The 17,082-nt window shown below is 42.5% G+C and overlaps 1 protein-coding gene across 1 annotated transcript; it reads right to left on the bottom strand.

The window, feature by feature from the left end:
• Nucleotides 1–8,708: 8,708 nt before the first annotated feature.
• LOC127339001 (glucan endo-1,3-beta-glucosidase 13) lies at nucleotides 8,709–10,572 on the bottom strand. Its single transcript, XM_051364915.2, has 3 exons — nucleotides 10,426–10,572; nucleotides 9,045–10,340; nucleotides 8,709–8,939 (listed from the first exon to the last, which is right to left on the bottom strand). Exons 1-3 carry the CDS (start codon nucleotides 10,490–10,492, stop codon nucleotides 8,917–8,919), a joined length of 1,386 nt encoding a protein of 461 aa, XP_051220875.1. The 5' UTR covers nucleotides 10,493–10,572; the 3' UTR covers nucleotides 8,709–8,916.
• Between the last annotated feature and the right edge of the window lie 6,510 nt (nucleotides 10,573–17,082).

The following is a 17,082-nucleotide window of genomic DNA, read 5'->3' as shown; positions in this document are numbered from 1 at the left end:
CTAGTGGCAACAGCACATCCACAACCTTAGAACTTTCTGTCACTGTCCCAGATTTAATGGAGGCATGAACCCACTATCGAGCATAAATACTCCCTCTTGGAGTTAAGAGCAAAAACTTGGCCAGAGCCTCTACTAATAACGGAGATCATGCAAGATCATAAACAACACATAGGTAATAGATTGATAATCAACATAACATAGTATTCTCTATCCATCGGATCCCAACAAACACAACATATAGCATTACAGATAGATGATCTTGATCATGTTAGGCAGCTCACAAGATCCGACAATGAAGCATAATTAGGAGAAGACAACCATCTAGCTACTGCTATGGACCCATAGTCCAGGGGTGAACTACTCACTCATCACTCCGGAGGCGACCATGGCGGTGTAGAGTCCTCCGGGAGATGATTCCCCTCTCCGGCAGGGTGCCGGAGGCGATCTCCTGAATCCCCCGAGATGGGATTGGCGGCGGCGTCTCTGCAAGGTTTTCCGTATCGTGGCTCTCGGTACTGGGGCTATTATCGACGGAGGCTTAAGTAGGCGAAGAGGTAGGTCAAGGGGCATCACGAGGGGCCCAGACGCCAGGGCCGCGCGGCCAGGGTCCAGGCCGCGCCGCCCTGTTGTCTGGCCACCTCGTGGCCCCACTTCGTTTCATCTTCGGACTTCTGGAAGCTTCGTGGAAAAATAGGCCCCTGGGCGTTGATTTCGTCCAATTCCGAGAATATTTCCTTACTAGGATTTCTGAAACCAAAAACAGCAGAAAACAACAACTGGCTCTTCGGCATCTCGTTAATAGGTTAGTGCCAGAAAATGCATAAATATGACATAAAGTATGCATAAAACATGTAGATATCATCAATAATGTGGCATGGAACATAAGAAATTATCGATACGTCGGAGACGTATCAGTTGGTTTTTGGTGGTTGTTGGAATAGGTGGAGCAGCTCTTGCTGGTCACCTGTTATAGCTGTTCTTGATGTGTTCTTGCTGTTCTTACCCTGATGCTTGTATCGATGAAATGACTAGGGTTTGGTGGCTGAAAAGTTATTATACCCCCTGTATTCTTCTCCTTGGTCGACAGCAAGGTGATGTGTGAGTGATGACTCTCCCTGTGTGTGAGTGTGCTGGTGAGCATGCACCTCACCTTGTGAGCTGCTTGCATTGTGCTTGGTTGGGACTTGTGTGTTGTGGATCAGCTCGGCTGATCATGGTCATATCCTCTCATTTTCACTTTTCTTGCCACTTGGCATAACCATTTGCTTGGTCTTTGTGTGTGTGCAGGGACAATGTGATGATCCAAATGAAGATCAAGATCTTCTTGAGCAAGATTTCCATGATGATCATCTTATGTAGATTAGGATAGGACATTTAATTGTAATTTGCTTTCTTTTTCTTTTTCCATTATTCAATTCTTGTAATGTGTTGTAATATTTCATAATTCAATTCTGAATATTGTAAATGACAATGTATCATGTGTGATTATCAATAAAGCTCCAATTTTGTCTAATGAGCTTTACTTAATAGATGTATTATTTATATTCTTGATGATTTATAATTTGTTTTAAGAATTACCTCAATTTTGAATTATGAGATATTCATATGATGTTTGGTTTTGAAATTCGAACCCAAGTTTGTTTGAATTCAATCATGCAACTTAAAGTTGTAATGCACTAACTCTCCTCTCTTCTCAAAACCCTCAATTAGTTAAGTGAGACGCAAGTTTGTCGCACTCTCGAAACCCTATCCCTGCAAGGAGTCGAGAGAGAAACTTGTCCCCCTTCGATGCAGTTTTCTTTTAAAAGCGCGAAATTTCCCCAGAATTTACGATGCAATGCACATCCCTTTCTAAAATCTACCCCTCGATCATCTCTAAACCTGGGACATTACACCAACATGTTAATAGGATTGATGTGATACTACTATCAATAACCTGCGCGCGAAGCACTTGAAAGTGAGATGGGAAGAAACTCGGAAGTTAAGTGTGCTAGTGCTGGAGTAGTGGGAGGATGGGTGACCGAGCGGGAAGTTTGACCACGAGTAAGTAATTTGACTAGAGATAATTGTAGTTAGAGACTAAACTTGTCAAATAACTAAAATATTAGAAATTCTGGAAAAAAGATAAAAAGAGGGAGTGGAAAATAATTCAAAAAAATAGATAAAAAGAGCGAGTGAAAAAATAGATACAAAAATTTGATATAAAAAATGGCACCGGTACCCTTTAGTGCCGGTTCGTGTTACGAACCGGTACCAAACGTCGCCAGCCCCGTGGGCTCCTTCGTGCCCACGTGGAGGCACCTTTAGTACTGGTTCGTAAGGAACAGGTACAAAAGGGGGAGGCTTTAGTCCTGAATCTTTAGAACCGGTCCAAAATCGGCACTAAAGGCCCTCTGAAATCGGTACTAAGGGGGGGTTTCTACTAGTGCAAATACACTATATATCGTAAGGGCATGGGAATTCAACCATTTTCAGAGCTGCGAAAATTTCCAGCTTTAAATTATTAGCCATAGAGTTTACAAGTGCTAAGGAAATCAGCATACTAGCAAAGGAACTACATGCAAACCAAAGAAGAAGCACAAGAAACGCCGCTATCCAAAAAAGGAGCACACTCCTCTATGTCTACATTGATAGGGATCGGCTCACTTTTATTATAGTTAATTCTCATACCAGAAATTTATTTCAAGAATGTTAGAGTCCACTTCATATTTTTTGCAATTCTACTATCTTTTTCTAGAAAACGTAGAGTATCATCAGCATATTGGAGGCAAATCACCCCTTCAGGGACAAAATCAGGGCATAAACCTTTGATTAGTCCCTCCCTACCACTTTTTAAAAGCATTTTCGAGAACACATCAACCACAAAGTTAAAGAGACATGGGATAAAGGATCCCCATGTCTTAATCCCTTGCCATTAAGGAAAAAGTCAATCTCTATTTCATTAATTTTCACTCCCACAGACCCACCGGTGGTAAGCAATCTAATAAGCCGAATCCAAAAGGGGTTAGACCCCCTAAGTTGTAGAATTTCCTATAGGAAAACTAAATTTACCCTGTCATAAGCCTTTTCATAGTCAATTTTGGATACAAAACCTTCTGATACGGGCATAAAGGCCTATGTGGAGCCTAGATTCACGATTCCACCAAGCTAGGTGGTACGCCATCGAGGATTCAGAAGTGACACTCTAGGACGACCTACGCTATGTAATAATTGAGTCTAAGGTTGTGTTATTCATTCTATGTTAGGAAATAATGTAGCCAGGTCATGTGGTGTGCCAAATTAGGGTTAAATTAGTGTTGTGTTTGATTTTGGGCCTGTCCAAACCAAACCAGGTCAGCCCACCAAGTGCGGCGCCCCAGCCCAGCAAGGGCTGGCCGGCCACCTCCCCCTCATATAAGGAGTTGGGGCGGCTAGGGTTTTAGACAGACAAGTTTAGACTAAAGATTAGGGTTTTCCCCATTGCGTGTGTTCACGTGTATCATCCCTCCGGGGGTACGGCGCTGCTGTTTATCTATTTTATCCGCTGCGAAGGTTCTTGTGTTCATCAAGGATTATCTAGCTCAAGGTTTGAGGTGTATCATTCATCGATCTGTTACTTGTTGGATTCGTTCCCTCTTCTCCAGGCTGCGTTCATCGCGTTGTTGGGAGATTCTATCTACGCGGGTTCTCGCTTCTCAAGATTGGGCAACAGCGAGAACCCGGGTTCTCGCTGTTGCCCAATCTTGAGAAGAGGGAACGAATCCAGCAAGCAACGGATCGATGAACGATACACCTCAAACCTTGAGCTAGATAATCCTTGATAAACACAAGAACCTTCGCAGCGGATATAATAGATAAACGGCAGCGCCGTACCCCCGGATGGATGATACACGTGAACACACTCAATGGGGAAAACCCTAATCTTTAGTCTAAACTTGTCTGTCTAAAACCCTAGCTGCCCCACCTCCTTATATGAGGGGGAGGTGGCCGACCAACCCTTGCTGGGCTGGGGCGCCCCACTTCGTGGGATGGCCTGGTTTGGTTTGGACAGGCCCAAAACCAAACACAACACTAATTTAACCCTAATTTGGCCCACCACATGACCTGGCTACATTATTTCCTAACATAGAATGAATGACACAACCTTAGACTTAATTATTGCACAGCATAGGTCGTCCTAGCGTGTCACTCCTGAATCCTCGATGGCGTACCACCTAACTTGGTGGAGTCCTGAATCTGGGCTCCACATAGGCCTTTATGCCCGTATCACCTTCCATCTTTTTCCTATGCACCTCATGTACCATCTCATGTGCAGTTACCACACTCTCCGGGATATACCTTCCTGTAATAAAGGTAGATTGGTTCTGAGAGATCAACCTACCTATAATTTTGGCCAGCCTATTTGTCAAGACTTCACAAAAAAATACTAAAATTTAGAAAACTAATAGGTCTAAACTTATTCATGGTTCTAGCATCGTTCTCTTTTGGAATCAAAGTGATCATAGAAAAGTTTATTCTAAAAATGTCTAATCTATCCTCAAACTAGGCATCAAACAAAATCATTAAATCTTCAGCTATAACATCCCAATACTTTTGATAGAAGAAAAAGAAAGTCCATCTAGTCAAAGTGCTCCATCTACATAAGAACCAAACACAGCTTCTTTCTTCTTCTAGGGAAAAATATACTTCCCAACATATCATTTTCCTCTAGAGTTGCTCTTTTTTCAGGTAGAAAAAAGTTCTCCATCAATCTAATATTAGATCTATCTTCAGCCCCAAACAACTCCTTGTAATATTCATTTGCTATGTCTAACATCCCTTTGGCCCATCAGGGCCTTCCAAAATAGGGATCATCTTTTTCTCCTCATTTAATTAAATAAAGCATGAAAATAAGAGTATTCCTATCTCCTTCACAAATATGTTTATCCCTACAACGTTGCTTAGATTTATTTCTTCTATAAGGCAAAAATTACTAAGCTTAGAGTGAATTTTCTTAAACCTACCATCTTGAGAAGCAAGGAGCTCCTGAGACCCAGCTTTGACGTCTAGGGCATCATATTCCTCCATAAGGGATTTCTTCCTTTTCCTAATCTTAGCATATATATTAGCACTCCACTGCTATATATCTACGGGATTGTTACTATTTACTTGAAGGGACCAAGCTTTTGATACCACCTCCATAGAATCAGGTCAAGTACTCCACCATTTTTCAAATTTAAAACTACTTAAATTTGGAGATTGGCCTCTCCTGAATCCCAAATAATGGGGGTATGGTCACTACCTAATCTAGGTAAAGCTCTTGCATTCACCAGAGGGAATAAAGCTTCAAAACTAGTAGTACATCAGATCCTATCAATCCTAATCATGATCATATTACTTTTATTATTCCCCTAGGTAAAAGATCTACCAGCTAAACCTATCTTAGCAATAGCTCACATATCTATCCAGACAATAAACTTGTCTACCCACTTAAAATCAATTACACCATTACTTTTATCATGTTGGTATCTAACTAAGTTAAAGTCTCCACCAATCATGGCAGGACCATTACAATTTAAGAAAAGCTCATGCAGCTCAGAAATAAAAGCTTCCTTCCCCTTCACATAAGAAGAGCAATAAACTATAGTCAACCTAATATTTAAACCAGAGCTCTTGATTTTAACTATTGTACTGACAGAAAAAACCTTCACCTCCCAAGAGATAACTTCAAACATATCACTATTTACCCCTACCAAAATAACACCAGCAATTCCACATGCGGGTACAAAATTCCACTCAAAATTCCTATTTCCCAAAATACTTTTTAGGAAAGATTTAGTGAATTTCTCCTTTTTAGTTTCCTGGGAACCTATGTAATCAACTACTAAAGGAATTATAGTGTCCTCTAAACACTTTTTCTTGCCAGGGGCAGTTATCCCTCTAATATTAAAAGACGAAACTAACATTGAAACTTCTTCCTGGGGTGCTTGCCCCGAGACTTACTAATGACCTCTATCCATTTCTCACCTACATCCTCATAATCCTCTTTTTTTCCATACCCTTACTAGCAAAAACAAAACCAGGGTCTATCTTCTGGGCTAACACACTTTTTATATGAGGTTCAAGAGCCAGACTCTCCCTAGGAATCTCCTCAACTACATACACACCATTAACAGGATTAACATATCTATTATCAACAACACTAATACTATCAGGTGCAACTGGAGGAACTGCATCTATTCCCCCCTCCCAACTCCACACACACTATTTATGTTTTGAGAAATTTTACAACTAGAGGTAATAGCAAAAATATAAATACCAACATTCCTAGCCATAGATTCAAGATCTTCAACATCTATAGACAGAAAAGCAGAAGATTGAATTATAACTTTCATCGTCTTGTTAGGTTCATCTAGATTAATCCTCCTCTTGTACTCCATAGCCTTCTTTTCATCACATTCATAGATCTATCCACTCTAGAACTCTCCCTTGTAGCTTGTACAGGCCCCCACACTTTGCCTTTCCTGGTTCTTCCCTGGCCATCTGTCTTCCCTTGTATCACCATGTCAATCTTCTCAAAGCTATGCAAAATCCCCTCAGGTAGAGACACTTCTTGCACTTCAGGCAGAGGAACTTCTTGAACTTCACTATCCATATTTTCACCTTCTAGGGCAATTTTCTGTTTCCAAGACATGTGGTCGTGATCCTCCATAAGGAACTTTTGCGCCTCCTCCCTAAGTGAGTCAACAACCTCATTTGAGCCACTATTCCATACAAACCTCCCATCATAAAAAATGAACCCTTTTTGAGAAGCAAATCATATATTTCTGAGCCACTTACATATTCCTTCATATCATCCCCTCCACCAGCAACTCTTCTTACCACATGACCAGAGCTCGAGGCATTGGGAGTCACACTATTGGAACTAGCTGAAGCATTGCCAGTTGGAGCACCCTTGTGAGTTTCCATCCCATCTTGTCGCCCATTTACCTGATCTTCATTACCTCTACCACCATTGACATCAGAAGGAGGAGGAGGTGGAGGAGGAGGGTCCTCAGCCAACCCCATAACAGGCTCTCCTTCCACTTGAAACATCAACTGATGGAACTTGCCCTGAAAATGAAACAATCTATCATCAGGAATCCTAGCGGGATCTTTGCACTTGATCTTCACCTTGAGTACTTCAGCATAGTCCTTAAAGAAGCTCATCCAATCAACCTCTTGGAGAATACCACACACAGAAACTACTTGAGCAATAGAATCCCATTCACAGCAAGTGGGCTGCAGACCATGCACTTTCATACAGGTATCTTTCATGACTGCCACAAAATCTGGATCATAATCCCAGGCATCTACCTTGACCCACACCCTAGGCTTTGTCAGACCAAATCTAAGGATAACCAATCACTTGATTAACTGACAGATGTGGAGGGAATTTTACAAGATAGGACCAGTGAGTGAGCTCCTTGATCTGCTATGGCCAATTTGTCCTATAAATCCAAGCAAACTCCTTGGCTAGCTCTGATTTGGTAATATTCCCTTCCTCAATCCGCACTAGACCATAGTTTTTGGTTGTAGCTACAGGGTTCACTACCAAATCAGGAGTTTCAATATGAAAAAATCCCAAACCAGTGGTAGCACTTCCTATGTACTTTGCAATCTGAGGTGGCCTCTTTATCACATGACATTCGTCCACAGGTTGAGTAGTTGCTTTGCAAATAAACATAAGGGCTTCTTGTCACATGTTTTCTTGAAGTGACCAGGCACTCCACATCCTAGGCAGATTGTATCTACATAGGACATCTTTTTTGGGGTTACCTGACCAGGCTCCCAAGCCCAAGAAACCTTCTGTACCTGCTTATTCTGCAACCCTTCTGTTCTCCCAACACCATCACCATCTTGACTATGGTTGTTCTGGTTATAATCATCTAGAGGAGGTGCAATCCATTGGTTTGACTTAAAACCAAACTGTTGAGGAGGGAATTGAGGGTAAGCACCCTGGAAAGCCCAAGGAGGAGGCATCCCACCAGGAACAAGCCCATAAGGCTGTGGAGGGAAAGAAAAACCACCCTAATTCTATTGGAAATCCTGGAAGTGTTGTTGTTGTTGTTGAGGATTCTGCTGGAACTATTGATTATGCTGCTATCTGTTCCAATTATCCCCCTTTTCCGCTCCATTACCTTTCCCTCTACTCCTACCACCACGGCCACGATCAGCCATGTTAACCTCTTCAATCTCCAGATCTACTACCTCGGTTTCTTCAACTCCTAGGTAGCATATCCTAGGTCTATCTGGAGGCAATGGCGGTGGAGGAGGAGAGCTCCAAACCCTAGCAGCTGGTTTGGATTTTATATCCTCCTCTCTCTGTGGCTTCTCTAGATGCTGTGGAATATGCTAGAGTTGCTCAAAAAGGAGCTCCACCTCCTATTCCTCCATGCGCACAACTAGCCCAAGGCACCAAACATCCCTTGACCCGGCCCGCAATGCCATGGATGGACACCTGTCAACATCACCAACCCCCATGTCCACCTCATTCCCGCCAAAAACTTGGCGAGCAGCACCTACAACGAGGGTGGCGAGCTCGGAATCAATGGTGATTTGCCCAAATGAGCCGACGCAAAAGATGAAACATCTGCACCCAGCCGATTGAGTTGCTCCTTCCTCGGACGCCTTGCCGAGCGCCTGCCTCGGATTGGGTTTATGGGTTTAGTTGCCCCATTATCCAGAAGATGTAAACATTGTTGTAGTAATATAAATGAGATTTAGTTCAAAACAATAAAATAAAAAGCTACGATGAGGGATTGTATTCCATTACACATGCACCGGATTTGTTGATAATCATCCATAGTAGTACATAGAAAAGTTGAAAAGTAGTAAAAATTAAAATTGATTATTCTTGACCGAGCTGCCTGGAGTTTGGGTGGTCTTCCCAACCATGCATCAGTCCATCCATATCCATCAGAGCACGCAGTTGCCAAACTCTGCCAACAGTTGAATAAGCACCATTTTAGATTAATTGACACACAAAAAAAGATATGCATTGACGAAAGAATAGGTAGCACGCGGTCTGAGGGTGGACAACTCACTGGGTTGCTGGTGGACGACGGAGCCGCAGCCGCCGAAGTCACAGGATTGATCGGACCGGCCGTTGCGCTGGTAGTAGTCGTTGAACGCATAGGACGCGTGCGCGACCTTGGTGTCGGGATCGAAGCAGCGGCCGCCTGGCTGGATGGCACTGCAGTCCGCCTGGCCGATGCCGCAAGCGTAGTCGAGCGCATCCTGGAGCCGCTTGTCGCCGACCGCCGCGTTCGCTACGCACCAGCTAGTAGTCCCCGGCCCAGGGCCAGGGTGTTGGAAGTCGACCTTGTACACCGGCGTGCCGTCCGGGTAGAAGAGGCCGAAGTTGCGCTCCTCCTCGTTGGGCTTGAGGTCTTCGTTGAAAAGGGAGAAGATGTAGACGTTGATGTCGGCGTTGGGTCTGTAAGGTGTGCCGGTGCCTCTGAGAACCTTGCTGATGAGGTTAGAATTGTAGGCCTGTGCGTCCCAGCCTGCCGGCACGGCACTCATTTGGCCCGTTACTGTATGATTGGTCGACCCTACTTTAGCCTCACCCCCCGTCTCATCAACAGTCGTTGACGAGCCAACACCCTCAAGCATCCTACCTCGAGCATGCCCAAGAGAGTTGCGCAGCTTCTCCTCGGCATGCAAAACAGCGTCAAGCATAGCATCAAACATGTTGTAGTAGATGAGACCGGTGACCTTGTCTGTTTGGCCCTTGTTGGGGCGGAACAAAACGTAGTCGACGTCGATCTTAGGATCCTCCTTATACGCGAAGTAGGGGTAGATGTTGAAGGAGAGGTGTGAGCCGGTCTGGTCCAGGAAATCGATCATGGGGCCCATCACCGACTGCGCAAGGTCGTCCCGAAACTCGCCCACGGACGGCGGCCACGATGGCACCTTGAGAGCATTCATCGCGATCGGCGTGGAAACCTTGACGGCGTCCGCCAGCCCCACGCTGGCCAACGCCGCCTGGATGTTCTTCATCGCCGGGAGGAGCTGAGGTGTCAGCTCGGGTGCCTGGTAGAACACCTCGTTCCCGACGGCCACGCTGTCGATCAGCGTGCCCGGGTACGCCATCACGTTGTTCTTCACCCACTCGACCGCGTACGACATGGTACCAGCTGCCTCTACCAGATTTTTATTTGGTAGCGACACCTTCACCTTGATGCCGGTGTTGGCTAGCGCACCGAGTGCTCCAGCGTCGGCGTCGTACAGCCTCACCTTTGTGATGCCATTCTTCTTCAGCAGCTGCACCACAGCTGGCGGTTGCATGAGGTGGCTAGCCAACATCCCGTAGCACACTCCCACCTCGCCGGCCAGAGCTGTCAGAATGAGTATTTTTTTTGTGACATGCTATGCACGGGCTAAAACAGCTCCTTCAGTTTATTCATAGGTGATCGGCATTACCTGAGCCGGAGAAGAAGGTAAGTGACAGCAGCGCGGCGCCGACGAGGAGGAGATGAGTGAGTGCCATGCTCTTGTACGTTTGAGCATGCAAGACGAGGAGTACTGGGTGAAGGAGTGGCGGAATTTATAGCCGGCCGGGACGAGAGCCCGAGATCAAGCTCGGTTGATTCCAGGAACAACCGTTCGCGGAATCTATATATATCTAACAGAAATATAGCATGATAAGCAGCTTAAACAGTTAGTGGCGTTCTTAATCAGCTTGCAGTACCTACATGCATGCATAGTCCAACATAAGGGCGGCACAAAAGTTGTCCGAATAAGACCACTGGACACTATAATAAAGATCAATATCACGCTAAATGCGGAATCTGGACGAGCAAGTTGATTTTTAGATGTTAATTCTTGTGAAGCAATTTTCAAAACCAACAAGACAAAATTATGCTATACTAAATCAAAAAGGCTGGAAACTCCAATGGCGTTTTCGGTAAATGAAAGCAAAGTGGAGCTTTACTACCATGGAGAGATAAGCATATTTTATGAATGATAAAAGGATTGCTCCCCGACAACACGGTTTTTTTTACAATGACATGGGTGTTCCTAGTTTATCCATACTAGTGGAAAACGGGGCATTAGTCCCGGTGTATTTGAGCCTTTAGTTCTGGTTGTGCAACCGGGACGGGACCAAGGATTTTTTTTTTCTCGGCCGAAATATCCGAGATCTCGCCGAAAACCGAACATTCCGTTGCCACGAGAAACAGTGATACACTAGTGGAAAACGGGCCTGTAATCCCGGTTGGTAAGGGCCTTTAGTCCCAGTTTTGGAACCGGGACCAACCATCCGGGACTAAAGGTACCCCCCTTTAGTCCCGGTTGTAAAACAAACCGGGACTAAAGGTCCCGCCACGTGGGCTGCTGGCGCGCATCGAGAAAATAACCTTTAGTCCCGGTTTGTAACACGAACTGGGACTTAAGGTTATTTCGTTATTTTTTTAATCGATTTGGTTATGCCCAATTATTTTTGGCTCCTCTTTTTTTTCTTCTATTTTTTTCAGAATTTCTAGTATTTCAGTTATTTAACTAGTTTAGTTTCTAACTACACTTAATCTCTAACTACGCTTAATCTCTAGTCAAATTACTTACCCGTGGTCCAACTTCCCGCTCGGTCATCCATCCTCCCACTACTCCAGCACTAGCACGCTTAACTTCCAAATTCCTTTCCCCTCTCGCTTCCAAGTGCTTCGCGCACATGTTGTGATACTAGTATCATATCAATCCTATTAACATGTTGGTCGATGTCACACTTATTTATTATTCGAATTCCAAATAATTATTTTAATAAAAAAATTAATGACGTAATAACATGTTGTGGTAATGGTATTATAATTATAATTTTTTAAATTTGTATTATAATTCTTTTTTTAATTTATTATTTTTTAATATTTTTTGCCAAACTTGAAAATTTGAAAATCTAAAAATTGGCTAACTTTATGGTTAAGTAATAGTAACCTTTATGCATGATGTAATTATTATTTTAAAAAATGTAAAAATATAAAATTCCGAATTTCTGGCAAAAACTAAAATCTTCCTGCTTTCATATGTTCATTTGGAATTTTGAGATTCTAAAAATTGGCTAACCGGGTAAACCCCGGTGAATTCGGATGTAACTTTTTCCCACGATGATTTTGATATATTACACGTTTTTTTTCGACGTCGTATGCAAAAGTTAATGCGGTTTTACCATTTTTCAAACCTTTTTTGCAAAAAAAGTGAAAATTTAAATTTGTTAATTTTCCCTAATAGTAGGTTGCATAACATACAAGAATCCGAAAAAAAATTCTTTTTTAAAATTTCTATCATTTTCTTTTCTATTTTACAGTGTTAAAAGGGTAGACCTTTAGTGCCGGTTGGTAATACGAACCGAGACTAAAGACTTTTGCCCCATAGACCACCCTTTAGTCCCGGATTGTATTACCAACCGGGACTAAAGGGTCCAAACGAACCAGGACTAAAGGGTTTTCATCATGAACCGGGACCAATGCCCCTCATTGGTCCCGGTTTGGTTGAAAACAGGGACATTTGCTCCCAGGAGCTTGGGACGAAAGGCCTCTTTTCCACTAGTGATACCGGCTAATTTTTTTTTGGTTTGATTTGAATTAGACTGCAGTTTGTGATAAAATAAGCTTGTATAGTGTACATACTAAAGTGCTGGTTGGGTGTGGTGGTTAAGCTACACGGCAGACTTTTGTCCCTAGTATTGTGTTCAAATACCAGATCCCACAAAACTTTGTCACTAGTGAAAAACGGGGCAACTGGCCCGGTTCGTTTGGGGCTTCAGTCTCGGTTTGCAAGCCGGGACCAACAAGGCGGGATTAAAGGGTCCCCCTTTAGTCCCGGTTTAAAGATGCACCGGGTCCAAAGGCCCCGCCACGTGGTGCGGCGAGGGCGCTCGAGGTGGAGGACCTTTGGTCCCGGTTCGTGGTACGAACCGGGACTGGAGGGTCTCTGCCGCGGCAGAAAATTGTCGTTTCTCTGCCGCGGCACAGGTTTAGGGTGGAGCAGCGTTTCTCTGCCGCGGCAGAGAAACTGGACATTTCTCTGTCGCGGTAGAGTTTCAGCAATGCATATATCATTCAAGAAACCACAAAATATCGTCGTGAATATTTAGACATCGTCAACAGTACACGTAATGCATGCATATTTACAATATAAGGTCGGATCTCTTTAGTAAATCTATTTGCCTTTAAGAAGTTGATCAAGATCTACAAACTCCCGATAGTGCTCTCCAGTTGGGGCAATGGCCTCGTTAAGAAAGAATCCCGCGATTTCCTCTTGAAATGCTCGTATGCGATCCTCCGTTATGAGAGTGTCCCGAAGGCGTACCATCTATATTTAAAAAAGGAGATCAATATATATATGAATGGAACTCAATACAATTGATGGTACTAAGATTAATTGTGAAATATTGTTAACGTAGACGAGTGTGGAGTATAGCTTCCTCCGCATCCCTGTGACAGGCCATCTCACGAATAAAGTCGCAGACGTAGTAACCACATAAGTTATTCCCGGGTTCCTGGCTCATACACTTTACGAAAAAATAGTTCGATCAAACTAATAATCAAGCATCGTATTGAAAGAAAATATCATAGAGTTTCATGGACATAGCTATATATAAAGTACTACTTACAGGGTAATCTTTAAATGTAAGCTCCGGTTTCCATTTACCCGGAACAGTATTGATGAACCGTTTCCAAGCCCTGCCCGGCAAACAAAACATGAGTAAATGAGTTATTGATTAGTTGATGATATCGTCAAATTAGAACAGATGAAGATGCCGATACGAAATTGATTGAAATTACCTCTGGAGCATGGCAGCCATGTTCGGTCATTCCGTATGTTCTTTACGTTTCGAGTCCATGACGTTTACGACTCCTTTGTGAAGATCAATGATTAGGAGAATAAAGTGGAATCTGCACAAGCATAGCTCAATGATTACGAGAATAAAGTGGAAGCTGCACAAGCATAATGTATGTTATAACACTCACTTGAAGTTGTAGGGAAAGAATATATCCTCTTTGTTTGCTTGCTTCACTAAAAACCTTAGCATGTTGTCCTCTGTGTCCTTGGGGTACTGTCGAACCGTAACTTCATGAACTGTGTCTGGGTCAATGAACCCCATGTCGTGGAGCTTGCCTCTTTTGCATTCGAGCTTCTTCATTCTGCATAATTAATATATAGCGTACACAAAAAATATAGTAAGGATAATTGTTAGTGCAAATGAATGAGCTGAGGTACAGACTTAATTACATAAATAAATCACTTACAGGCAGTAGCAACTAATGATAGCTTTGTCGAGGCGTCTTGATTGAATAACTGAAATAGTTCTTCTAACTCAAGGTTTATCTCCTCCCGTCCCCGGAAGTAATGCTCATCTCTAAGATACACCGTGAGGTAGCGATCACCTCTTCGACATGCTTTCAGGTACCATTCATGCAACCTTCGCATCTGAGTCCCTAGACGCGCGAGCTCGCCAGGTTTGACGAGATCATATCCATATCTATAATTGTTTACGACTTAAGCCATTGGATAGTAATCTTCATACTGAACTGATGCTCCCTGACCTCTAGCCTCCCATTCGATCATCGATGCCGGTTCTGGATCATCATAGGACTGCACGATGAAGTGGGGTATGGACTGATTGTCCTGATGTCCAAGCTGGGCGACATTTTTTGCTTTGCTCGCTTTATAGGACTATCCAAGAGAGCGGTCATAATCACTTCTCGGCTCAGCTCTCTTTATTCTCGTCTCGGCAAAGTGCTTCATTGTATGCGGTGCAATAAACGTCTTCTCACTACGCCACATATCATATTCAGTGACAAATGTCTGGTCTGTCATGTATTAAGGTAAGTAGGTGACGGATTGGCTTTTTTGTCACGCATGATCATACATGTATGACGGCATGAAATTGTGTCATTGTTAACCATCACGGATAATCCTGATGACGAAATTGAGTTCGTGGTACATTAGTCTATCACTGATTACTGGTGGGACCAGGTTGTCAATGTGAATGTAGAAAAGAAATAAACTAGTTCAACAAATAGGAAAAAAGCACGCGTATATGAGAATCGAACTAGGGACGTTTGAAGTGGAATTGATCGGGAAGTACTACCATTAGACTACAAGTCGTTTGTGTTACTAATTTCGTACGTGATAAATTTTATATGATTACTTACCGCAGTATAGGGCAATGATATAATAAAGTCTATGGCTCAGTAGCAACTGGATTAATGGACAGGTTTTTCATAACAGGAAAAGATATTTTGCAGTACCAAATATTTTGTGATGTTGTTACCTGTAGTTGCTTGTATTTTTCTGATTACCATAACAAGTACACACAATAATTAAAATGCAAGAAGAAGAATTAAAAGTAGATAAGATAGGTAGTCGAAGACTGCATATAAGTCGCGCACAAACATAAGTCTTACAATGTACTGATACTACATAAGCAGTTTTAGACTAGATAGGCAGCTTTTCTTTGTTTATATGCAAAGCAAAAGCTGCGGGATTAGGTAGTTCAATGGTTGAGCCAGTACATACTTATATACAAAATATCGACCATCCAACATAACACTGTCAGTCAAGACACATTCTGGAAGTTGATGTAGACGTTGTCATTGATCTTGTGAAATGTGATCGCGTGGAGTTCACCAATCTCAACTGCTTGATCATTTGTAAATTCAGCCCAGCCATGCCTGAAACGGATCCTACCATCGTTGAGGTGAAGTAGGAAGCTTCCCAAGTTGGTTCTTCATGCCCATCAATTTGCAGAGTAGCATGTCCACTGCGGGGGATATCCAGGCTTGTTGCGATGTACTTAGGGATGTGCTGTGCAAAAAACATGGTACCATGATTAACCAACACAGATTGTATTTATGAAAACATAACTTGAAACTAACAACAGAACTACAAGTCCAAAAAAGGAGACATAAAAGTATTAAACTTGTGGGACTAAGGGTATTTATCATGCTCTTTTGATCAACATCTGATTTAGTCATGCAGTGAATGAAAAGTGCGCCTAGACCTATTCCATTGAACTCAACAAAAACAAATGAGTAATTTACCATCAACTCTAATTTTCGAGAATCCTTTCTTGTTAACTTGATGTAGGAAGATATAGTTGTCCTTAGTTTCCAAGGTCATCTTAACCTTGTCCCCATGCTTCATGTTGTAGTCATACAAGAACCTCTGATAATCGCCTCCGAATATCATTGTGTTGTTGTTTCCATGGGCCACATTGAAGACATAAAACTCTCTTTCTTTAGTTTCCGCAAACATAGTAAGCTTGTTCGCTATTTTGTCACAGAACTTGTCCCTTGCGAAACAAGGCACGCTCTGCATTTAATTGTAAAAGAAACATCAGGGGACAATGTTAAAGAAAAGAAATACAAGACTTCATATTTTAACAAACTACTAAAATTTTGATCAGCATGCTTGTCGGAAAAACAAATAGACAATTACCATGTGCTCAATGAAGTTGCTATGCAGACGGATGAAGAAAGAGCTCCTCTCAGTCCTCTTGTTCCCGCACGGTCCAGCGTGACTATGGCACAGCCGACACTTGTATGCCATCTAAAAAAAGTAGTATAAAGGATCAGGAAATGATCCTACAATAATCCTACAATTTTCAATAATCGAGTACACGAAATAATCCTTTGTAAAATGTAGTAATTAACAATTAGAAATCGTATTGACAAAATTGTGAATAATTAACAGTTAGTACTGCAGAAAACAAACTAGTATAGCAGAAAAGACAATGCTTATCAGTTCATGAAATAGATTTGATAAGCCACTAGTGCAGGCGATTATAATGCTACATCTAGTAGATAGGATGAGTCATCAAAAAATGATAAACAAAGACCAGTGCATTCACCAAAAATTCAATAAAATACTTGGATACAGGAACAAGACATAAATGCAGTACAGACAAAATTTGAGGACAATGTAGATGATACATTGTATCCCCATATGTGGACACCAAGGTATGTAGCACATGTAGTCCCTCGAAAAGGAAAACAAGCATATCTACATTACTTAAGCAGCTAGTAGATTTGTTGACCTAATGACTAATTAGTTAATAATTTGTTGAAGGAGACAAATGAA

Source organism: Lolium perenne, chromosome 3 (assembly GCF_019359855.2).
Source record: "Lolium perenne isolate Kyuss_39 chromosome 3, Kyuss_2.0, whole genome shotgun sequence".
NCBI lineage: Eukaryota > Viridiplantae > Streptophyta > Magnoliopsida > Poales > Poaceae > Lolium > Lolium perenne.
This window is presented reverse-complemented; position numbering and strand designations above follow the sequence as displayed.